At 35.1% G+C, this 19,267-nt stretch overlaps 1 protein-coding gene across 5 annotated transcripts; it reads right to left on the reverse strand.

Annotated features, from left to right (window-relative positions):
• Positions 1 to 7,993: 7,993 nt before the first annotated feature.
• Positions 7,994 to 10,477, reverse strand: LOC139891785 (acyl-coenzyme A oxidase 3, peroxisomal-like). Of its 5 annotated transcripts, none has more exons than XR_011773837.1 (6): positions 10,155 to 10,477; positions 9,498 to 9,674; positions 9,186 to 9,392; positions 8,988 to 9,105; positions 8,612 to 8,721; positions 7,994 to 8,509 (listed from the first exon to the last, which is right to left on the reverse strand). XR_011773837.1 is itself a non-coding variant. In XM_071874765.1 (6 exons), exons 3-6 carry the CDS (start codon positions 9,204 to 9,206, stop codon positions 8,168 to 8,170), a joined length of 453 nt encoding a protein of 150 aa, XP_071730866.1. In that variant the 5' UTR covers positions 9,207 to 9,392; positions 9,498 to 9,674; positions 10,155 to 10,477; the 3' UTR covers positions 7,994 to 8,167. The 5 variants fall into 5 exon arrangements, 3 of the variants coding, with proteins under 3 accessions (XP_071730866.1, XP_071730864.1, XP_071730865.1); XR_011773836.1 differs by having other exon boundaries at positions 8,988 to 9,113; XM_071874765.1 differs by having other exon boundaries at positions 7,994 to 8,434; positions 8,988 to 9,042.
• Between the last annotated feature and the right edge of the window lie 8,790 nt (positions 10,478 to 19,267).

Below are 19,267 nucleotides of genomic sequence, written 5' to 3' on the forward strand. Positions count from 1 at the left end.
TTCTGTCCGTGTAACGCTACGCTATTTTTAATCATTGTAAGTTATGTTCAACCTTTTTATATTAATGTCTCGTAGCTAAGTTATTATTATGCTTATTTAATCCGAAGTAATCATGATGTTGGGCTAATTACTAAAATTGGGTAATTGGGCTTTGTACCATAATTGGGGTTTGGATAAAAGAACGACACTTGTGGAAATTAGTCTATGGGCTATTAATGGGCTTTATATTTGTTTAACTAAATGATAGTTTGTTAATGTTAATATAAAGATTTACAATTGAGCGTCCCTATTAATTACCATATACACTCAATCGGACACGATGGGCGGGGTATTTATATGTACGAATAATCGTTCATTTAACCGGACACGGGAATGGATTAATAGCCACTAGAATAATTAAAACAGGGGTGAAATTATATACAAGGACACTTGGTATAATTGATAACAAAATATTAAAACCTTGGATTACACTCAGTCGACATCCTGGTGTAATTATTAAACAAAGTATTAAAATCTTGTTACAGTTTAAGTCCCCAATTAGTTGGAATATTTAACTTCGGGTATAAGGATAATTTGATGAGGACACTCGCACTTTATATTTATGACTGATGGACTGTTATGGACAAAAACCAGACGGACATATTAAATAATCCAGGACAAAGGACAATTAACCCATGGGCATAAAACTAAAATCAACACGTCAAACATCATGATTAAGGAAGTTTAAATAAGCATAATTCTTTTATTTCATATTTAATTTCCTTTATTTTATATTTAATTGCACTTCTAATTATAGCACTTTTATTTATTGTTATTATATTTAATTGCACTTTTAATTATCGTACTTTTTAATTATCGCAAGTTTATTTTATCGCACTTTTATTATTCGCAATTTCATTATCGTTATTTACTTTACGCTTTAATTTAAGTCTTGTATTTATTTTTATTATTTTACATTTGGTTTTAACTGCGACTCAAGTTTTAAAATCGACAAACCGGTCATTAAACGGTAAAAAACCCCCCTTTATAATAATAATATTACTTATATATATATTTGTATTTTTATAAAAGTAAACTAATATAGCGTTAAGCTTTGTTTAAAGATTTCCCTGTGGAACGAACCGGACTTACTAAAAACTACACTACTTTACGATTAGGTACACTTCCTATAAGTGTTGTAGCAAGGTTTAAGTATATCCATTCTATAAATAAATAAATATCTTGTGTAAAATTGTATCGTATTTAATAGTATTTCCTGTAAAATTAATAAGTATTATATACCTCTCTGCTCAAACTATCAATGGCTTTATGAATAGTCTTGGGTTTCGATGCTGTAACATTTGCCTTGACATTTTTAGGCAAACCATCTTTGTACAGTTCTATCTTCCGTTCTTCGGTTGGTACCAATTCGGGACATAGCAAAGCTAATTCCATGAATCGCTGATTGTAGTTGGTGAGTTCAGTACCAACAACTTTCAGGCTTCGTAATTCAGCTTCCAACTTCCTAACCTCGTTCCTTGGACAATACTCGTTGATTAGCATTGTTTTGAATTCTTTCCATGGAGTATCATAAGCTACATCTCCTCATACGGCCTTCACATAGTTTTTTCACCACGTGAGTGCACTATCTTGTAAGGTGCACGATGCATACTTGGTCATGTCCTTCTCAATACAACCACTGATTTTAAACACATACTCGATCTTTTCGATCCACCAGGTTAAACCAACCGGTCCTTCTGTTCCACTGAATGATGAGGGCTTGCAACCTTGAAAAGTTTTGTAGGTGCATCCCACACGAGAATTTAGGTTAACTGCAGCACCTCTTGCAGCCTCGACCCATAACATTCTGTCGTTCACTCGCTGATTGATGAGTTTCTCGATTTCTTGTTCCGTCATTCGGTTTAATCGCGCCATATTCTTCAATAAGAATGAAAAAAAAAATTCACATGGAATATTATAGATGTAGTGTATATTTACAGTACATCGTAGCTTATTAATAATATGAACCAGTTATTATTATAAAAGCCTTTTCTTCTTATTAGCGTTTTATAATTATATCTAGGGTAGTACCTACCCGTTAAAGTTCATACTTAATAGCTTAGTACAAAAATTAATTACTACCATCCAAATAATACTCCACCATGGAAAATTATTGCATTTCACACTTCACTAATTTTTACATATGCTTATCTTACATCAAACATTAAGCAAACCACACTAGTAATATTATACAACACGTTATATGATCCCATGGTTTAATAAAATAGCGCATCATTTAACCCAAAACGTTTGTGTTCAAAAAAATCGCTTAACGCTTATCCTGACTGTCTCCCTGCGTTTTGGCTGAGGGGCCGAAGAACTGGATGTCGGGATAGAACTAATAGGAATAGCGGGAATAGGGGTGGTATTGTCTGGTGGAGTTGGTGCCACAACATCCTCACTAAACTCGGGATTTGAATTTTCCAATTCAGTAGCCTTTCGTTTCTTTCCTCGTTCGAACTTGTCTTTCGTAATTTCCTGTATTTCTTCCTCCTCAGGATCATTTTCCGGTTCCTCTTCAATTGATTCATCCGGAAATTGTGAGTCTTCCCCAAAGGTGTCGTTTTCATCATCGGATAGGTTAATGACTGGAACACTATCTGAGGATTCTGGTTCGGAGTCGCTGAACGTGATAACAAATTTTGAACCAGACATCTATCACACAACAACTAGTACGTTAGTACCACATAATATTTACATATTAATTTTTAACCAACAAGGATAAGCAATAGTTTTCGAAATCAAACACGGTCAAAGTTCAGACTCACTAATGCATCCTAAGAAACTCGATAAGACACACTAATGCAAATTTTCTGGTTCTCTAAGACCAATGCTCTGATACCACCTGAAGCGTCCCGTTCGTATCGATTATAAACGTTACGTACTTATTGGTGTCATTGCAAGGTATTGACCTCTATATGTGACATTTTCAAAATCTGCATACGTTTTTATGATACAAACCATAACTTTTATTATAACCAAAGGCTTAAACAACATAATAATGATTATCGTTTAGCGATAATCTTAGTCTTACAAACTTTACATTTGATAATAACAATACGATTTCCAACATATTTCACATTACAATTCTTTCGGTATGCAGTTTTATTTTTGACACAAATATGCATACTCCAAATCTTGCTTAAATTCGGCATAATGCAGCGGAAGCTTTTATTTATCACCTGAGAATAAACATGCTTAAAACGTCAACATAAAGTTGGTGAGATATAGGTTTAAAGCTAGCAGCGTTATAAATATAGACCACAAGATTTCATATACATAAACGTTTTAATAAAAATATTCTAAGTGGTTGAGCACTTGATAACCATACTTAACATTTAATCAACGTCGCATATTCCCTTTATTATGAAATCTCACTACACTGTACCAAGTATAGTCACCGAAATGAAGTACTGCGCAACCGTTGAATACTGGTCGTCCAGTCCTGTTGGGGTTGTCAGGCCCGATAGATCTATCAACAGGATTCGCGTTTACAATACCACATGTAAATAGTAGTTACCAAGCTACAGGGAAGTATGCCAGTGGTACAACTCAACGTAGAATATATTTTTTTATCACTTGTGTCCATAATGTAAATCATAAAATGCATGTATTCTCATCCCGAAATATTTAGAGTTTAAAAGTGGGACTATATACTCACTTTTGCCTTGAAGATATATAACACGACCTGGTCTCCGATAGATATCACGAACCTAACCATATATAATATATCAACATATTTTCTTTTCAAATAATCGTTACATGTATACTTATAATACTTTTAATATCTAATAGTCCGTAGTTAGCAGTCCGATGTTAGTAGTCCACAATTAGTTGTTCAATAAAATAAATAAAGACCCCATCGTATTCGTATTGATCGGAATTAATCTCGACCCATGGTACCGTGTTGTCAAATGACGTGTTGCGTACATAAAGTACGGTGTTGTCAAATGACGTGTTGCGTACAATCATGAGGTCTTATAATCAATCCCCTCGTGTTGTTTACGGGTGGTCCTGAAATATATAAAATCAAATCATAAGTAAATATATATAAAATATCATATTAATTAGCAAAGATATGATTAGTTTAGTTTTACTCCAATTAATTTCGTAGCTAAACTAGCTTCGGATACCCAATTTTGTTTTAGCCGTAGTTTCTTCAATACAACTCCGTTTTTGTTGGTTCAACTTGCCACTTCCTTGGATCGAGCCATTATTTATGAATATGAACAGTAAATACCTTATTTTGTATTCAAAATCACAGGTTATAGGTCAAACTTTGGTGAATCTTATGAAAGTGATCATTTCCGTCGTAAAAACAACATCTAGATGATCATTTTTACAAAAATACTTACACTTTGAGTTACACCATGAGATTTTTATATATTAACGTATTCATAAGAAATATCATTTTTCCAGAATATAAACTTCCAAATCAAAGTTTAAGATGGTTTTTAATTATCCAACCCAAAACAGCCCCCGGTTGCACTCCGGCGACGTAAATTCAGTTTTAAGGTGTTCTTTGTAAAATCAAGTTGTATCTTGTTAAGTTAGCATATCATTATGATATATTACAGGTCTTCAAGTATTTTAAAAGTCAAGTTAGAAGGTTTTATTTAGTTTACGAACAATTTTAAAATCATTCAAACTATGTTCTTGTTGTTATAATTTGTAACTCAAAATAAGATAGCTATATGAATATGAATCGAATAAGATTATGAATAAGGTTACTACCTCAAGTTACTTGGATAAAGCTACTGGAAAGGAAGTATAACTCTTGATCCTAAAGAGTGGTGAAGTTGGATTGAAAGATTGGAAGTAATATTGCAACTTCTTGATTCTAGGTTATTTTTATGATGATTAAAGCTTGTAATTGAAGCTAAATGATGGGAAAAATGCTTGGAGATGATCAAGTATGAAGTTAGGAGTGTTTTGAGAGAGAAATGGGAGTGTAAGTATGAGAAAATGGAATGAAGAAATGGTGTTCATGCATAAAAACGTTTTTAGTTTATAAAGAAAGAAAAGATTCCTAATTTTGTTTTCTTGCTAAATAATTCATGCTACTTGACAAATAGTTAGTTCCAAATGTTTCTTAATCATTTAAGGCTGCTAATGATGATAATTGATGTGTATATACCAATAGTATATACATCTAGAAGTTGCGTACAATACGGATACATATACCCTAGGTATACGTGTAGAAATCTTGAGGAAACGGAACGAGAATTCAAATATAGCTATCTTTTGTAAATATACTTATATTGTATTATGTATATAAGCCCTTTAAAAGTGATTAAATACATATTTATACGATACTTGTATAAGCATTATAAGTTATAGGTATATATGTCAAAGAACGTTACATATAGTTATCGTTTTGAAAACTTAAGTTAGTAGTCTCAAAGTATACTTATAACTCATTGTTATTAGTACACAATGATATGTTAAACCATCCTTAGATCATGTTAAATATGTATAAATACGTATATGTACACAATCGTATAATTATCGTACGTTATATAGTTCGTGATATCATCGGTCAAATTGGACGGTCAAACGTTGTGTAAAACTCTTTTCAAAAACACAAGACTCAACAATTTGAATTGCTTATCATGTTGGTAATGTTTAATTTATGTAAATATTAATCTCATATGTATAAAACGATTGAAAAAAATTCGGTTCGTTACAGTTCACGGCATTAATCTCACTTAAATGTCATAATATCCTAATCTCATCATTATCAAATGATGATCACTCATCGTTTAGCCCTAAAACGGAAATCCAGTACTGTTCATCGTGATCTTTCTCATTTAGTAAACCATCATCTTTCATGGTTCCTTCATCATTTTCACAGAATCAATATCATATCGTCACTTGTCTAATCACCAACTTTTCATCATCGTTATCGTGTATCATCACTCATATCGTTCCTAAAAGAATAAAGTAGTAACAACGGTTTTACAGTGGCTATTTAATGGCTGGAAAACAGCAACACTCGATGGTGATTTTGGCGATTCTTGAACAGGAACAGAAACCTAGGCTGCAGCTTGAGGTGGTGGTTTATTGTCGAACATGAATAGGAAAATATAACCGATATATAAAATAGTTTGTTCGAAGGTGATGGTTTTCGCAATGGTTTGAAATAGAAAGGAAATAATAATAACGTAATAGTGGACTCTCGTTGGTGGTGGGATTTTGAGATGAAGGTGGTGGAGAAGAAGAGTGAAGTGGTGGTTTAGCGGTTTTGATCTTGGGTTCACGAAGAAAATAATAAGAACGAAGGATGTGTGAGTTAGATATGGTGGCTATGGTGGTTTAAGGTGGTCATGGATGGTGGTTGTAGGGTCGTACGGTGGCCGTTAATGGGGTGTATTGTGACTCCGGTGATGGGTTGTAGAAGAATAAGAAGATGAATGGAAGTGGGTTGAATATATGTATGTCATATATTTTTGCATTGTTGAATGTACATATAGATAAAGTGAGTGTGATAAAGGATACAAAACATTGAATCTCAAATCAATAATATAAACAGTAATCTTCTCTAATCATATAACAACTTGATAATTTAAATAATAAAATATAATAAACGTGTTTCAAGAAAGCATCTAGCAGCCATAACATTGAATTTTTTTATGCCGACAGTTTTTACGGACTGTGTATCGTGCGAAATCAGTGGCGGATAAAAGTCTTCAGAAAAATCTCAAATTTTTTGATTAACTATATTTATTTATTTTGGTCATTATGGTATAAAATTCAGTCATTAATTTAATAAATAAAAATTACATCAACTGTCCCTCTCATTTATGGGTAAAATATAAAAAGTGTTAAAATTAAATAACTAGATCCTAAATATACTTTTAATAAGCCTATAACTTATATAACTCATTTTCGGATCACCTTTTATTCTAAAATCATATATATTTTCAATATTCATATACGCGTTGCGAGTTATTTATATATTTAATTCTAATAATTGGTATCCTATTTATATAATCAATTTATGTTATTTAAACAAAACATTTTCATAATCAAATTCTATTGGGTCGAAAAGCGTTTCCGCACGTTTAAAAAAAATATAGATCAATCAAATTTTATGAAATCCAATTTTTCCACTAACTTTTGTCTAACTTTCGTTAATTGACACATTTGTTCTTACTTGTAATCACTTTACTAATTTCCGAATATCGTTAAAAAAAACAGATTTCTTAAATCATAGTAGACCTCTCAACAAAGACTTATAATCATACAATGTATCTGATAAATTAATCATTTGATATTATCTTTTAATCTCGTCAATAACTATAATAAACTTGTATTGGAACAAAATGCGTTCATGTAAAGTATTACATATCTAATACTTTGTTAGCATTTTCAATTAACAAGTATATATTATATATACATATCTATATACACATAATTGTTCGTGAATCGTCAGGCATGGTCAAAGGGTATTTGATTACATGAATATAGTTTCAACATTTTCGAGACTCGACATTACAGACTTTGCTTATTGTGTCGGAAATATATAAAGATTAAAGTTTAAATTTGATCGGAAATTTCCGGGTCATCACAGGAGATTCCTAAAAATAAAGATCCTATAAAGGTACATTATTAAGACCTTTGAATGGGTTCTGAAAGGCCTTTCTTTTTGTAGTGTATGGTCCTATTAACATAATAGAACCCTTAAAAAATAGACCTATTATCTATGTTATGGAACCTTTTTTTAGGGTCTCATTATATAGATAATTACAACAAAAAAGGTCCCAAAAATGACCATCTTAATAATGAATTTTATTAAACATCAAAATAGAAAATAAATACATAATTATGTTTCAAATATCACTAAATAATTTGTAGGAAAAAAATGAATGACAGTGAGCTACAACCAAAGGAGTTAAAACTCCTTTGTTGTAGCTCACTGTCATAATTATAAAATATATTAAGCAGCTGAAAAATGAATGCACCACATTTTTAAAATTTATTTACTTTATACTTGGTACATGCAAATTAATGAGAACTTTTGATATTTAGTTTGCCTCCTACCACTTTTATCAAAACTATAAAGTTTAAAGTATATTATAAGCTTAAAGTGGAGGTGAGTCTTTAAGGAACCTCTTAAGAGTAACTTTCAGAACCAGAAGCACCCATGATAAACGCAAGTTTCTATTCTTAACTTTTTCGCAATAACGTAGTGTATCAAGTGAAAAGTATAAGTTTCGTACCAAATTCGACCATTGTCAACACCATTCGAACCAGTTTTATGGCCACAATCTGCAATACAAACATTTTGACATATTTTTCCATTTTCGTCTCTGATCTGTGCTATAAAAGCATGAACTCCTCGATTCACACCATTGATTTCAAGTTGTGAGAAAACTACTATATGTGTTGCATGCTGGAAACATATAATATTATTATATCAAGACATCATGATGTCCACAGAAAGCTAAAAAGATGGCTTCTTAGAAGGCTACGGAAATTAAAATAGATCATCAGAATATTATAATTTTAAATTATGTTGTTCGCAAAATTTAAAAAAAAAAAAAAACAAATAAAAACTAAAAAAACTTACATTAGCTACACCACCAATCCAATACTTCTGAGCAGATTCACAGGGAGTACTAATGATGAATTCTTGAGCATTAGTATCATATATTTTTTCACGGTTTCGATACCTTGAACCTAAAATATAACTCAAGAAGCAACATACTACTGCTGTGAGAACACATTACTGTTAAAATGATACATACACATAAATAAGCCAAATTGAAAGAAACTCCAATGTACTAATCATTTTTCACTTATCAACATAAGCAGCAATTTTATTTAAAAAAAAAAAAAGAAAAAACAAATGTAACTTGAAACCAGAGCCTTAATATATTGAAGTAAATAGAACAACACTTAAGTGCACAAGTGTATCAAGTGAAAAGTATAAGTGTATAACTTACCATATTGTACCCAAAAGACCACCAGAGATTTTGCTTCACAGTCTTCATTGTTTGTCTGTTTTCTCCAAAGAAAAATTCACGCCTTTACTTAAAGTGTACGAAAAATCTAGCTTCATTCCTAAATAGCTAGATTAGCAATTAATTCAGAAAGACTCATATCTCATTAATTAAATGATTAAAAAAGTGAATAACATGTACCTGAGAAATTTTGTTACCCATGAGAATAACTGAAGTGACCTCGCTAGCGGCTCCAACGCGTCCACCTATTGCAACTCATACATGTTATTCAGCCAACACAACAGCATCATTAACTCCATCACCAACCATTGCAACTATATTGTGCTCATCCTTTTGAAGTCTCCTTATAAATTGACTGTTTTCATTAGGTTTGACTCCATAAAACACCTGCCAGTTAAGATAAACAATAATATGATTATCATACTGCAAAAAGCTAACTCAAGTTCAAATAATGCATCATTTAGGTTTTCACTTAGCAAAAAGCAAACTCACATTCAGATAATGCATCATGCAAGGTTGCAAAAAACGCTACTCAGGGACTACTCGATCGAGACTTTTTAGGGAGTACTCAGCAACTTGATTAGTACTCGGATGATGTTGACTAAGTTTGACACGAGTAGTGTTTAACGTCCTCTCAACAGGAGAAGCACCCATGTATACTATGTATGGCTATAAAAACACAATTGAGACAACAAACTTCAAAACAGAAAATCACCATGATAGAATATTAACTTGAGTCTTTCAGTTTGTTGTAATCAAGTAATTTGTAGCTAGAATTAGACTAGTAAACAAACATCTGATGTATAATACCCGAATATGGCAATGTTTCTTGATTTTGGTGTACTTTCTTTCATTATTGACAGGTGCATCAATAATTAATTATAGTGTCAACATGTACACAGAAGAAGATTAAAAGAAGTAATATTTTGAAAATTCCCATTGAGTTGCTGTGTCTTTTTCCCTATTCATCTAAGATCGAACTGTATACCGAGTCAAAATTGAATTTCAGATTGATAAACATTGATTATATGAACCTAAAAACATTCATAACGCACACATGTATACACAAAAGTAGATAGCTTTCAAGGTGAGATTTGTTAACACGAAAAGAACAATAAAAATAATTAAAATCTGATTAATCAATCAAACCTGTTGTATGTATCGGTCGGATTTTTCCTGCCTACAGCAGCCACGTAGGGTTCTTATTTGCGGATTCGGACGAATGGATACAAATCAGATTAGGGTTCTTTTTGGGGAGAAAAACAGTAGTATGATTGGATTTTGGAAGAAAAAAAAACGTTCGCTTTTTAACAGCAGAACACGAATATACTTACTCTCCTAATTCAATTGATTGATTGATACGGTGGTGTGTGAGGTTCGATTGATGAGAGTTGAAAGGTTGAAGAAGGGTGTGTAACTCTGCAAATGATTTGAGATAAATCGATCCCTAATTGATTTTTTTAACACTTTAATTTAATTTTTACTATATAGTGGAGATGGAGATGGAGATAGAGATATGTGGATGGGCTAGTTCAAATTGAATTCTGAAAATTTTAGATGAAAAAATGGGTGGGAATTGTCCCGCCAATCTCAAATTTAGTACTTGTATTTGTACCCTGTTTTTTTATCCATACACATTTTTTATCATCAAATTTACAAATGTATTTCTAAGTTTATCTAAAGAAGTTGAGTCTATATTATTGTAAGTAAGAGTATAATAGTAAGTTAGTGTATATGGATTAAAAAAGAGTGTATCAGTATCTCCTCCTTTGTATTTTTTCCCCTTTTTAACATTTATAATTTAATAAATCAAAATTTCAAAATAATAATGATACTAATAATTATACACCAGTAATACTATTCATCTTATAAGTTTTTTTTTTCATAAATAACTGATTATTCAAAAAATAAAATAAAAAACTTATCATACAAAGTATTATTCCATATATTTAGTTTTAAAAATAATCTTAAAGGTTATTTTTAAATAAGCTAATATATATATATATATATATATATATATATATATATATATATATATATATATATATATAAATATCCAACTTGGATTAATTCACCTACTTCCCCCCACTTCCTCCTAATTAGTTACTTCCACAATGATCATATCCTATATATATATATATATATATATATATATATATATATATATATATATATATATATATATATATATATATATATAGGGGTATGATCATTGTGGAAGTAACTAATTAGGAAGAAGTGGGGTGAACTAATCCAAGTTGGATCTTACTATTGTGGTTGTTGTTTTATGTGACTTGCTTTGCTTTATATTTTCTTTAGTTAAATCTGACTTATCACAAATCGTTTAGTATGCTATTAGTTTTTGTTGTTGTGATAATGTCCTCTAGAAAGAAAAAAAAGCTATTTAAGCAGCTTTACTGGTACAAAACCCTACACCATAAACATTAAACTCTAAATCCTATACTATAAAAACTAAATCCAATACCCTAAACCATAGACCCTAAACCCCAAACCATATACCTTAAAACATATACCATAGACCCTAAACCCTAGACCCAAAACCCTAGAACCTAAACCCTATACCCTAAACCATATACCTTAAACCCTATACCCTATACCTTAAACCCTAGACCCAAAACCCTAGACCCTAGACCATAAACCCTATACCCTAAACCATATACCTTAAACCCTAAACCCTAAACTCTAAACACTAACCCGATCTTTGCGATGATTTCTCTCATCAAAGATTTGCAATTATCTGTGTCATGACCCCATGCCTCATGAAAGTCACACCATAGCTCACTCCTTGGACCATCTCTTTCCTCCATAGGTGCCGGAGGATTGAAAGCAGTCCGGATAGGTTCAGTGAAAAGAATCTCCTTAGGAGTCTTAGTTAACGCCATTATCAATGGATGTCTCTCTAAGGGCCTCCTGTTGTGATGAAAATCATTGGGATGATTATTGCCTCTCCAACCGCCATTAGAATTGTCATTTCTCCTTTGGTTTCGATCAAAGTACCGTCCTCCGTTGTTCGGTTTGGTACTACTGCTGCTACCATCAAACTTGCTTGGTCCTCGCTCGCCGCTCGGACATACTTTTGTGCAACTTTCAATGCCTGGTGCAGAGTTTTTGGCAGGTCATACCTCAATGTATGAACAAGTGCACTAAACCTTCGCTGATCCAAACAGAAAATGAAACCAGATACTAGTTGTGACTCTCGACAATCAGGTATTTTTTGTGCTTCTAGCGTGTATCTCTTCATGAAATTACTCAAGGACTCATTATGATGCATCGTTATCTCATGTGCATCAAGATGTGTCAAGGTACAGCTACGAAGATTTTGATACTGCATAACAAACTTTGCACGAAGATCCAAATAACTTGTAATACTTCTTGACGGTAAGCTAGCAAACCATTCCCTTGCCATTTTCTGCAACACCATTGGAAACATATGATAAGCTACCTTATCATCCCAATGCTGCAACGTCATTGCACCTTCAAACATGGTAAGAAAATCTTCAGGATCTGTAGTGCCATCATAAACTCCAATTGCCGGTATGCCAAGATTCCTAGGCAACGGATAGTTAGCAATTCGATCAATGAAGCATTGAGTGGACTCTGCCATAGCTGGTGGCTTTGTAGCTTGCTCTCCAGTGATTAAAGCGAAAAAAATTATCCACAGTCACAGCGCGAACGGCGGGCTGCGCTAGGCGTTGCTTATACTTTGCTGGAGCTGTCTACTTAAGGATTCCGTTTAAAAGTAATGCTGCCTTCTTCTCAGACATGAACTCCTATTTCTCATCATTCTCTTCTTCAGAATCAATGCCAATATAGTTCAACTCATCATCATCTTCAGAATCATCAATAAGATTGCTTAACTTGTCCAGTATTTTTGATAACTTGTATTTTGACATAGACTGCTTCTTCATGATTTGCTTGTTTTTGCCATCCGTCGTCCGTCGAATAGATGTAAATGGTATACATCGTCGTGGTTGCATCAATGGTCACTTCTCTGGATTGGTAACGAAATTTGAAGCTTTTCTGCACTTTTGGTTGCTATGTCTTCAATTATTGGCCTTTTCCCTGGATTAGTAGCCAAATGTTTAAGCCTTTCTGCAGTTTCTGCTATTTTTTCTTCTATCGTACCTTCTGGTGGCGGAACTGGTACATCTTCTTCAGGCATTAACGGATAAGTTATCACGCCTTCAGTTAATGGATTGTTGACTGCTTCAAATACGTTTGTGGATGGAGCTTCAGTTGTTTTTGTTCCTTTTCCGTTCTGCATCTTCTTGACATTAGTGGATGGCGCCATTGTTAACACTTATTTCCTTATGAGGTAAGGGTTAGTGTATCAACACAATATTAGAAGTATCTAGCTAAAAGTGGGGGAGTGTTGCCGATTGATGTTTACCCTCCGGAAATAATCCCTGCAGACCCGGTTCACAAGTATAGAAACTTGTGGGGTGGCTTAATTAATATTTTGTCCATTTAGCGTTAAGCTGTTAGCCAAATGACTTCTAGTGAGAGAGAAAGGTGAAATCTCTGCTCAGAAGTTGTCAGAATATCTGAATGTGTAAAATGACAACCCAATGGGTCTATTTATAGTGATAGATCCACCGGATTATTCAGGGACACGTGTCAGATGATGATACATCATGTTATACGTGATCCGAAATATGCGCTGGATGTGACGTTCTCCGGTCAGGGCTTAAGCGCTAGGCGGCCTTCAGGGCTTATGCATGACGGAAGCAGCCTGCACAGCGGAGAACGCTTGACGAAAAGTTTCACAAAACCATTGTTCTCAGTGTTTCTGATGCTAATTTCATGCGAATATTATGCCTTTATGCGTGTATACGATAGGATACACATTACAGGTTCATCCGTGCGGTTGCGTCTGGTCAGCTTTTTCTGAAACTTGTTTTGGTCGTAACTTTTGAACCGTAACTCCGTTTTTGATGAATCAAATATCGTTGGAATTGTAATGAAGAGTAATTTACAATGGTAAACTTTTGAGAAGCTATATGAAACTTTATTTTGGTCAGAAAAAGGGTTTTTAGCGTATATGTCTGTTTTGCATATGACGTTAGTGAATGGAATTAGGTTGTAGACTTATCCAATGATGATTATAAGATGTTAGGACTTGGTTTAATGTTGTGATGGAGTATATGTGTATGTATATAAGTGTGTATATGTGTGTATGTGTGGATATATGTATATATATATATGTGTGTGTGTGTGTGTGTGTGTATGTGTATATATACACATTGTAATTGTGATATTGTTAGTATTTGGAATATGATTTACTAACTTGTGAGTATTATTTTCAGGTGATACAGACAAGGAGAAGACTCAGTGATATTAGACTACCGAGTGATGCCGGTATCGGTGAGTGGGACTAACTGGAGTATATAGTGTAGAGTATCATGTTATATTATGATTGCCATGCTTGTTAGATATTGATGGCGTAAGGTTTATTAATTAGGGCTTAAGATTGACTTAGTCCACAAGTCATCTAAACCCTAATTCCCATCTATAAATATGGGGCAAAACCTACATCAAGTTCACACGCCCCTCCACCACAACGCATTCGGCTTCCATCGCATACGGCTCTCCGCATCTCACGCTAAATGCCTCTTTACGGCGACTACACGATATCTCACGATCTAGGGTTTTTACCTACGGGTCTTGTAGGGTTTTTTCTCCCTTTACCGTCAATAGGGTCTGACTATCGACCGGCGGGCAATTCGTTGGCCACCCTCCCGAAATCATCATCTCGGGTACGGGTTATCACGGTAACTGGACCGGAGGTTAACGACGATGACGCCTAAAAAACCCATCTCATATTGTTGTTTGTGGATGTATTTTCCCTCGAAAAATATATGCATGATCAAGTGGTGCTTTCATTGAGAGACACAACATGACGTCTCGTACTCTCACAATCACGCGGGTATCAAAGGTTTATCTATCTTATTGAGTTTTTAATTCGTTATATGCGGTTTTAAGTACATGTATCTTTCGCGCAGATGTTCGCGCGCTTTTCGCACAGTGTCCGCAGCTTTAGACGCAATTTTCATGCGGTTTTACGCATGGTGGTTCACGCGGTTTCCCCGCGCACTCTGCATGCGGTTTTACGCTCATCTGTTCGCGGGTTTACGCACAGTTGTTTGCGCAGGCTCATGTGAACTTATTTTCCATAGTATAATGAGAAGTTCGATACGATACTTGGCAAAAATATCATACCGAACTTGGGGGACTTGATGGCGTAGGGTTTATTAATTAGGGCTTAAGATTGACTTAGTCCACAAGTCATCTAAACCCTAATTCCCATCTATAAATATGGGGCAAAACCTACATCAAGTTCACACGCCCCTCCACCACAACGCATTCGGCTTCCATCGCATACGGCTCTCCGCATCTCACGCTAAATGCCTCTTTACGGCGACTACACAATCTCTCACGATCTAGGGTTTTTACCTACGGGTCTTGTAGGGTTTTTTCTCCCTTTGCCGTCGATAGGGTCTGACTATCGACCGGCGGGCAATTCGTTGGCCACCCTCCCGAGATCATCATCTCGGGTACGGGTTATCACGGTAACTGGACCGGAGGTTAACGACGATGACGCCTAAAAAAACCCATCTCATATTGTTGTTTGTGGATGTATTTTCCCTCGAAAAATATATGCATGATCAGATATACTTGCTACTATGGTTAGTATGTTGTGATGATTGCATGTTAGTTGGTGCTTGTCTGCTGGAGCCCAGTACATCCCTATTGTGTGGTAGCCTCGGTAGGAGAGATCAACCTGCGGGTTGGGTTCCTCTGTGGTAGCCTAGACAGTCATGGTGTATATATCTGTGAATGACGCGTCTGTCATGTGTGGATTATATATATACAACACGGTGGTGGAGAAACTTCTAGTAAGCCCTAGTCCGATCAACTGGTGGTTAATGGTTTGGCCGAGCTGCCAGAGTCTCTGTAGACGGCACTTGGGTTATGTTTATGTGTTAGATTATGTGACATGATTAGTATGATGTTTCCTGTATACTATTACCTGTAGTTAGTTGCACTCACTTAGCTTCGTGCTAACCCCCTCCTCTTCCCTGCAGGTTGACTGTTGCTTACTTGATAGATTCTAGGGAGACGGATTGTTGGGAGATATGTTTGACTAGTCGGAACTATGATGTCGCACCTTTTCTATTAAAGCTATATTAATATGTTAATATAACACCCGGTCATTTATTTATTAACGTGTTTATCATTAAGAGAATCATATATATATATATATATATATATATATATATATATATATATATATATATACATGTTTATATAATGTAGCTGATAAATTGGTCTTCCGCTGTATTTAAAAAAAAAATCTCTGGGGTGTTAAATAGGGTGGGCCCCTTAGTGGGCCATTTTCATGTTATGATAAATTGCTTGTGGCCGAACGCTCGATCGAAGCCCGAAACGCAAAAACGCTATTACGCGATTAATAATTCGAAGAGATAACGTATACGCGATAAATAAAATATATAAACACTATATATATACATATGACATCAAAATATCATATTTAAAATAATTTGGATTTAAAAATCCCAAAAGTCTGACCGTTGGTTTGAAAACTGAAATATTCGTCGGATAGAAATCTACGACACGTAGAAACGTATAACTTTAAAATATGAATACAAATATTCACATAACACATAATAATTAAAATATTATTACAAAAATAATAATATAGGTCATAGAAATGACGTGGCACGAATAACAATTAACGGGCGTTAAATAATAAACGATAAAAGATAACGGGAAAAGTAGGGTCGTGACAGTCCATGTCAGCCTTCTTCTTGAAGACTCATTTACACCCTGTTGTTTTACAATTGGGTAGCGGATCAATCAAGTCACATACTTGATTATCTTTCATGGACTACATTTCTGCCTTCATAGCATCTCGCCATTTGCCAGGTTCTGGATCTGATATGGCCACCCGGTAGCTAGAGGGTTCATCATAATCCCCTAGATGAGGTTCATCTGAATTGATTAGAAGATTTAGCCTCTCAGGTCGATGATGAGTTCTACTAGATCTACGAAGTACAGGTGCAACACATTCTGGCTCACCAACAGTGCGCTTGAATTTAACATGTGGTTGGCTAGTTCCTTTAAAAGGTATGTTAATTTGTGATTCTTGAATTTCTTTAAGATTTACTTTACTCCTACTGACTTCTTGTAAGGGGAGATCTCCTTCCAAGAATTCAGCAATCCGAGCAGTAAACACTTTGTTTTTTGCTTTATAGTAAAAGTAGTAACCCATTGTTTCCTTTGGGTTACTACTTTTACTATCAACTGAGTTCTTATTTGTTTGAAGTGTCATGCTTCTCATACGCTTCACAATCTCAGACTTTCAACTAAGGCATCTTGAGACTACTCCCAAGCCGTAACTAAAATGGTGTCTTTTCTAACTTCTTGGGTGCAACCATATTGAGTATGAGCATGAGAAGGCTCCAAAGCAGCAAAGGAGAGATGGTGATGATGATGGTGATGGTACTGATCAAGGTACTGGCACTAAGCCCAGCAACGCTCATACTGAAGTAGGTGTCAAGACTGCTGGTGAATCTCAACCCAGTGTGTCTGCCACATCTGTGGATGATATTGGTTCTGGCAGTAAGCCTAGTGATGTTTCTGAACTGGCTGTTGATGAATCTTTTGTTGTGTCTCAATCTATTGAAAGAAAAATGAAAAGAAAAATGGAGAGACATCAGAAGAGATAGCAGGAATTGAGTGATGCCTTTAATGCTAAATGGGAGGCCTATGCTGCTCATAAATGACATAGAATTGAGCATAGAAGAAGCCTAGACCCTGAGAAGATGGATATTCAGGATGAACTGATTAGCATAAATAAATACAAAAGAGATGCTCGAAAACGAAATGCTAAGTTCATGGTGAAATATGACAAAAAGAAGGCAAAGCTGTATGCTGAGCGAGTAGACAGAATTAAGAAGATGACACCTGAAGAGATGCAAGTTTACTTGGCTTCAACTGAGCCAGGAGGAGTTAGAGCTGATGTATTCATGAAGTGGCTGGATGCTATATTAGAAATCAGCCAATCCTCTCGATCTGCATCTACTGCTCAGCCAGCTACACAATCATAGCCAGCAGAAACCATCAACCTTGATGATGATGATGATGTTCAGAGGGAGTATCTTGCTATTACTCCCTATCTGCCTCCACAAGAACCAGTATCAACACAAGAACCATCAGCTGAACCCATGTCAATCGATAAACAAAGGGTAAAATCTGCCCCTAGGGACAATCAGCCCCTAAGGAAAGAGCCCTTATTTGAGGCAGCTGATGAAGATACGGTGGAGTTGTGCCAGCTGATACTAATCAGTCAGCTGGTACTAAAGACACAGCAAGGAGTGCTGTGAGTGAAGACCCAGCCAGAAGTGTGCGGCTGGGTGTAACAAGTGATGAAGACCCAGCAAAGGTGGATGAGCTGGGTGCTAACAAATATGCTGATTCGGTTGATGCTGCTGATTTCACAGTCTGGGCCAGAGGGAGTTCAACATTTATTCAATCACCTATTCCTGCCTGGACTCTTGCTTACTTTGACAGGACACTGGATGAACGTATTAATTTTTATTCAGTGGGTTCTTCTGGCACAGCAGAATCACGTATGTATCCTCCATCTTCCCCAAAACGTCATAATAAACACACTAATTGGGAAGATGATCCAGATGCACAGGGTGAGCCAGACTTAAGAAAGATGAATCCAGATGAAAGAGAGGCTTACAGGCTGGAGATCACTATTCCAGAACTGCTTGAACAACGAGTAGCAGCTATACCTGAAAGGATACGCCACATCAGATTGTTGTACCATCTACTTGATCAGCAATTCTACATCAATGCTATGGAATTCGGCATTGAAGTTGGTGTGTATCTATACAACAGTGGTCAAAGGCTACATACTGATGCAGAGAAAGATCTCTTTTATGAGGCTCTACAGCTGGACATGGATCTAAAGCAATACTGTGATGCCATGACTACTGATGAAGGCAGACAGTTGATTGCTACAGCAAAATCCCTCAACATTACTGCCAATGATTATCTTTTAAGTGTTCAACTTGAAAAGCAAAGAAGGGAGGATGCTGATGCCGAATATGCTGAGAGGCTGAGGCTTCAGGAAGAAGAAGCTAAGTTGGCTGCTGATAGAAAACAAGAGGCTGAATCTCTCAAGTTAGCCAAAGCCATTGTTAAGGAAC

The sequence above is a fragment of the Rutidosis leptorrhynchoides genome, chromosome 2 (genome assembly GCF_046630445.1).
Source record: "Rutidosis leptorrhynchoides isolate AG116_Rl617_1_P2 chromosome 2, CSIRO_AGI_Rlap_v1, whole genome shotgun sequence".
NCBI classification, from domain to species: domain Eukaryota; kingdom Viridiplantae; phylum Streptophyta; class Magnoliopsida; order Asterales; family Asteraceae; genus Rutidosis; species Rutidosis leptorrhynchoides.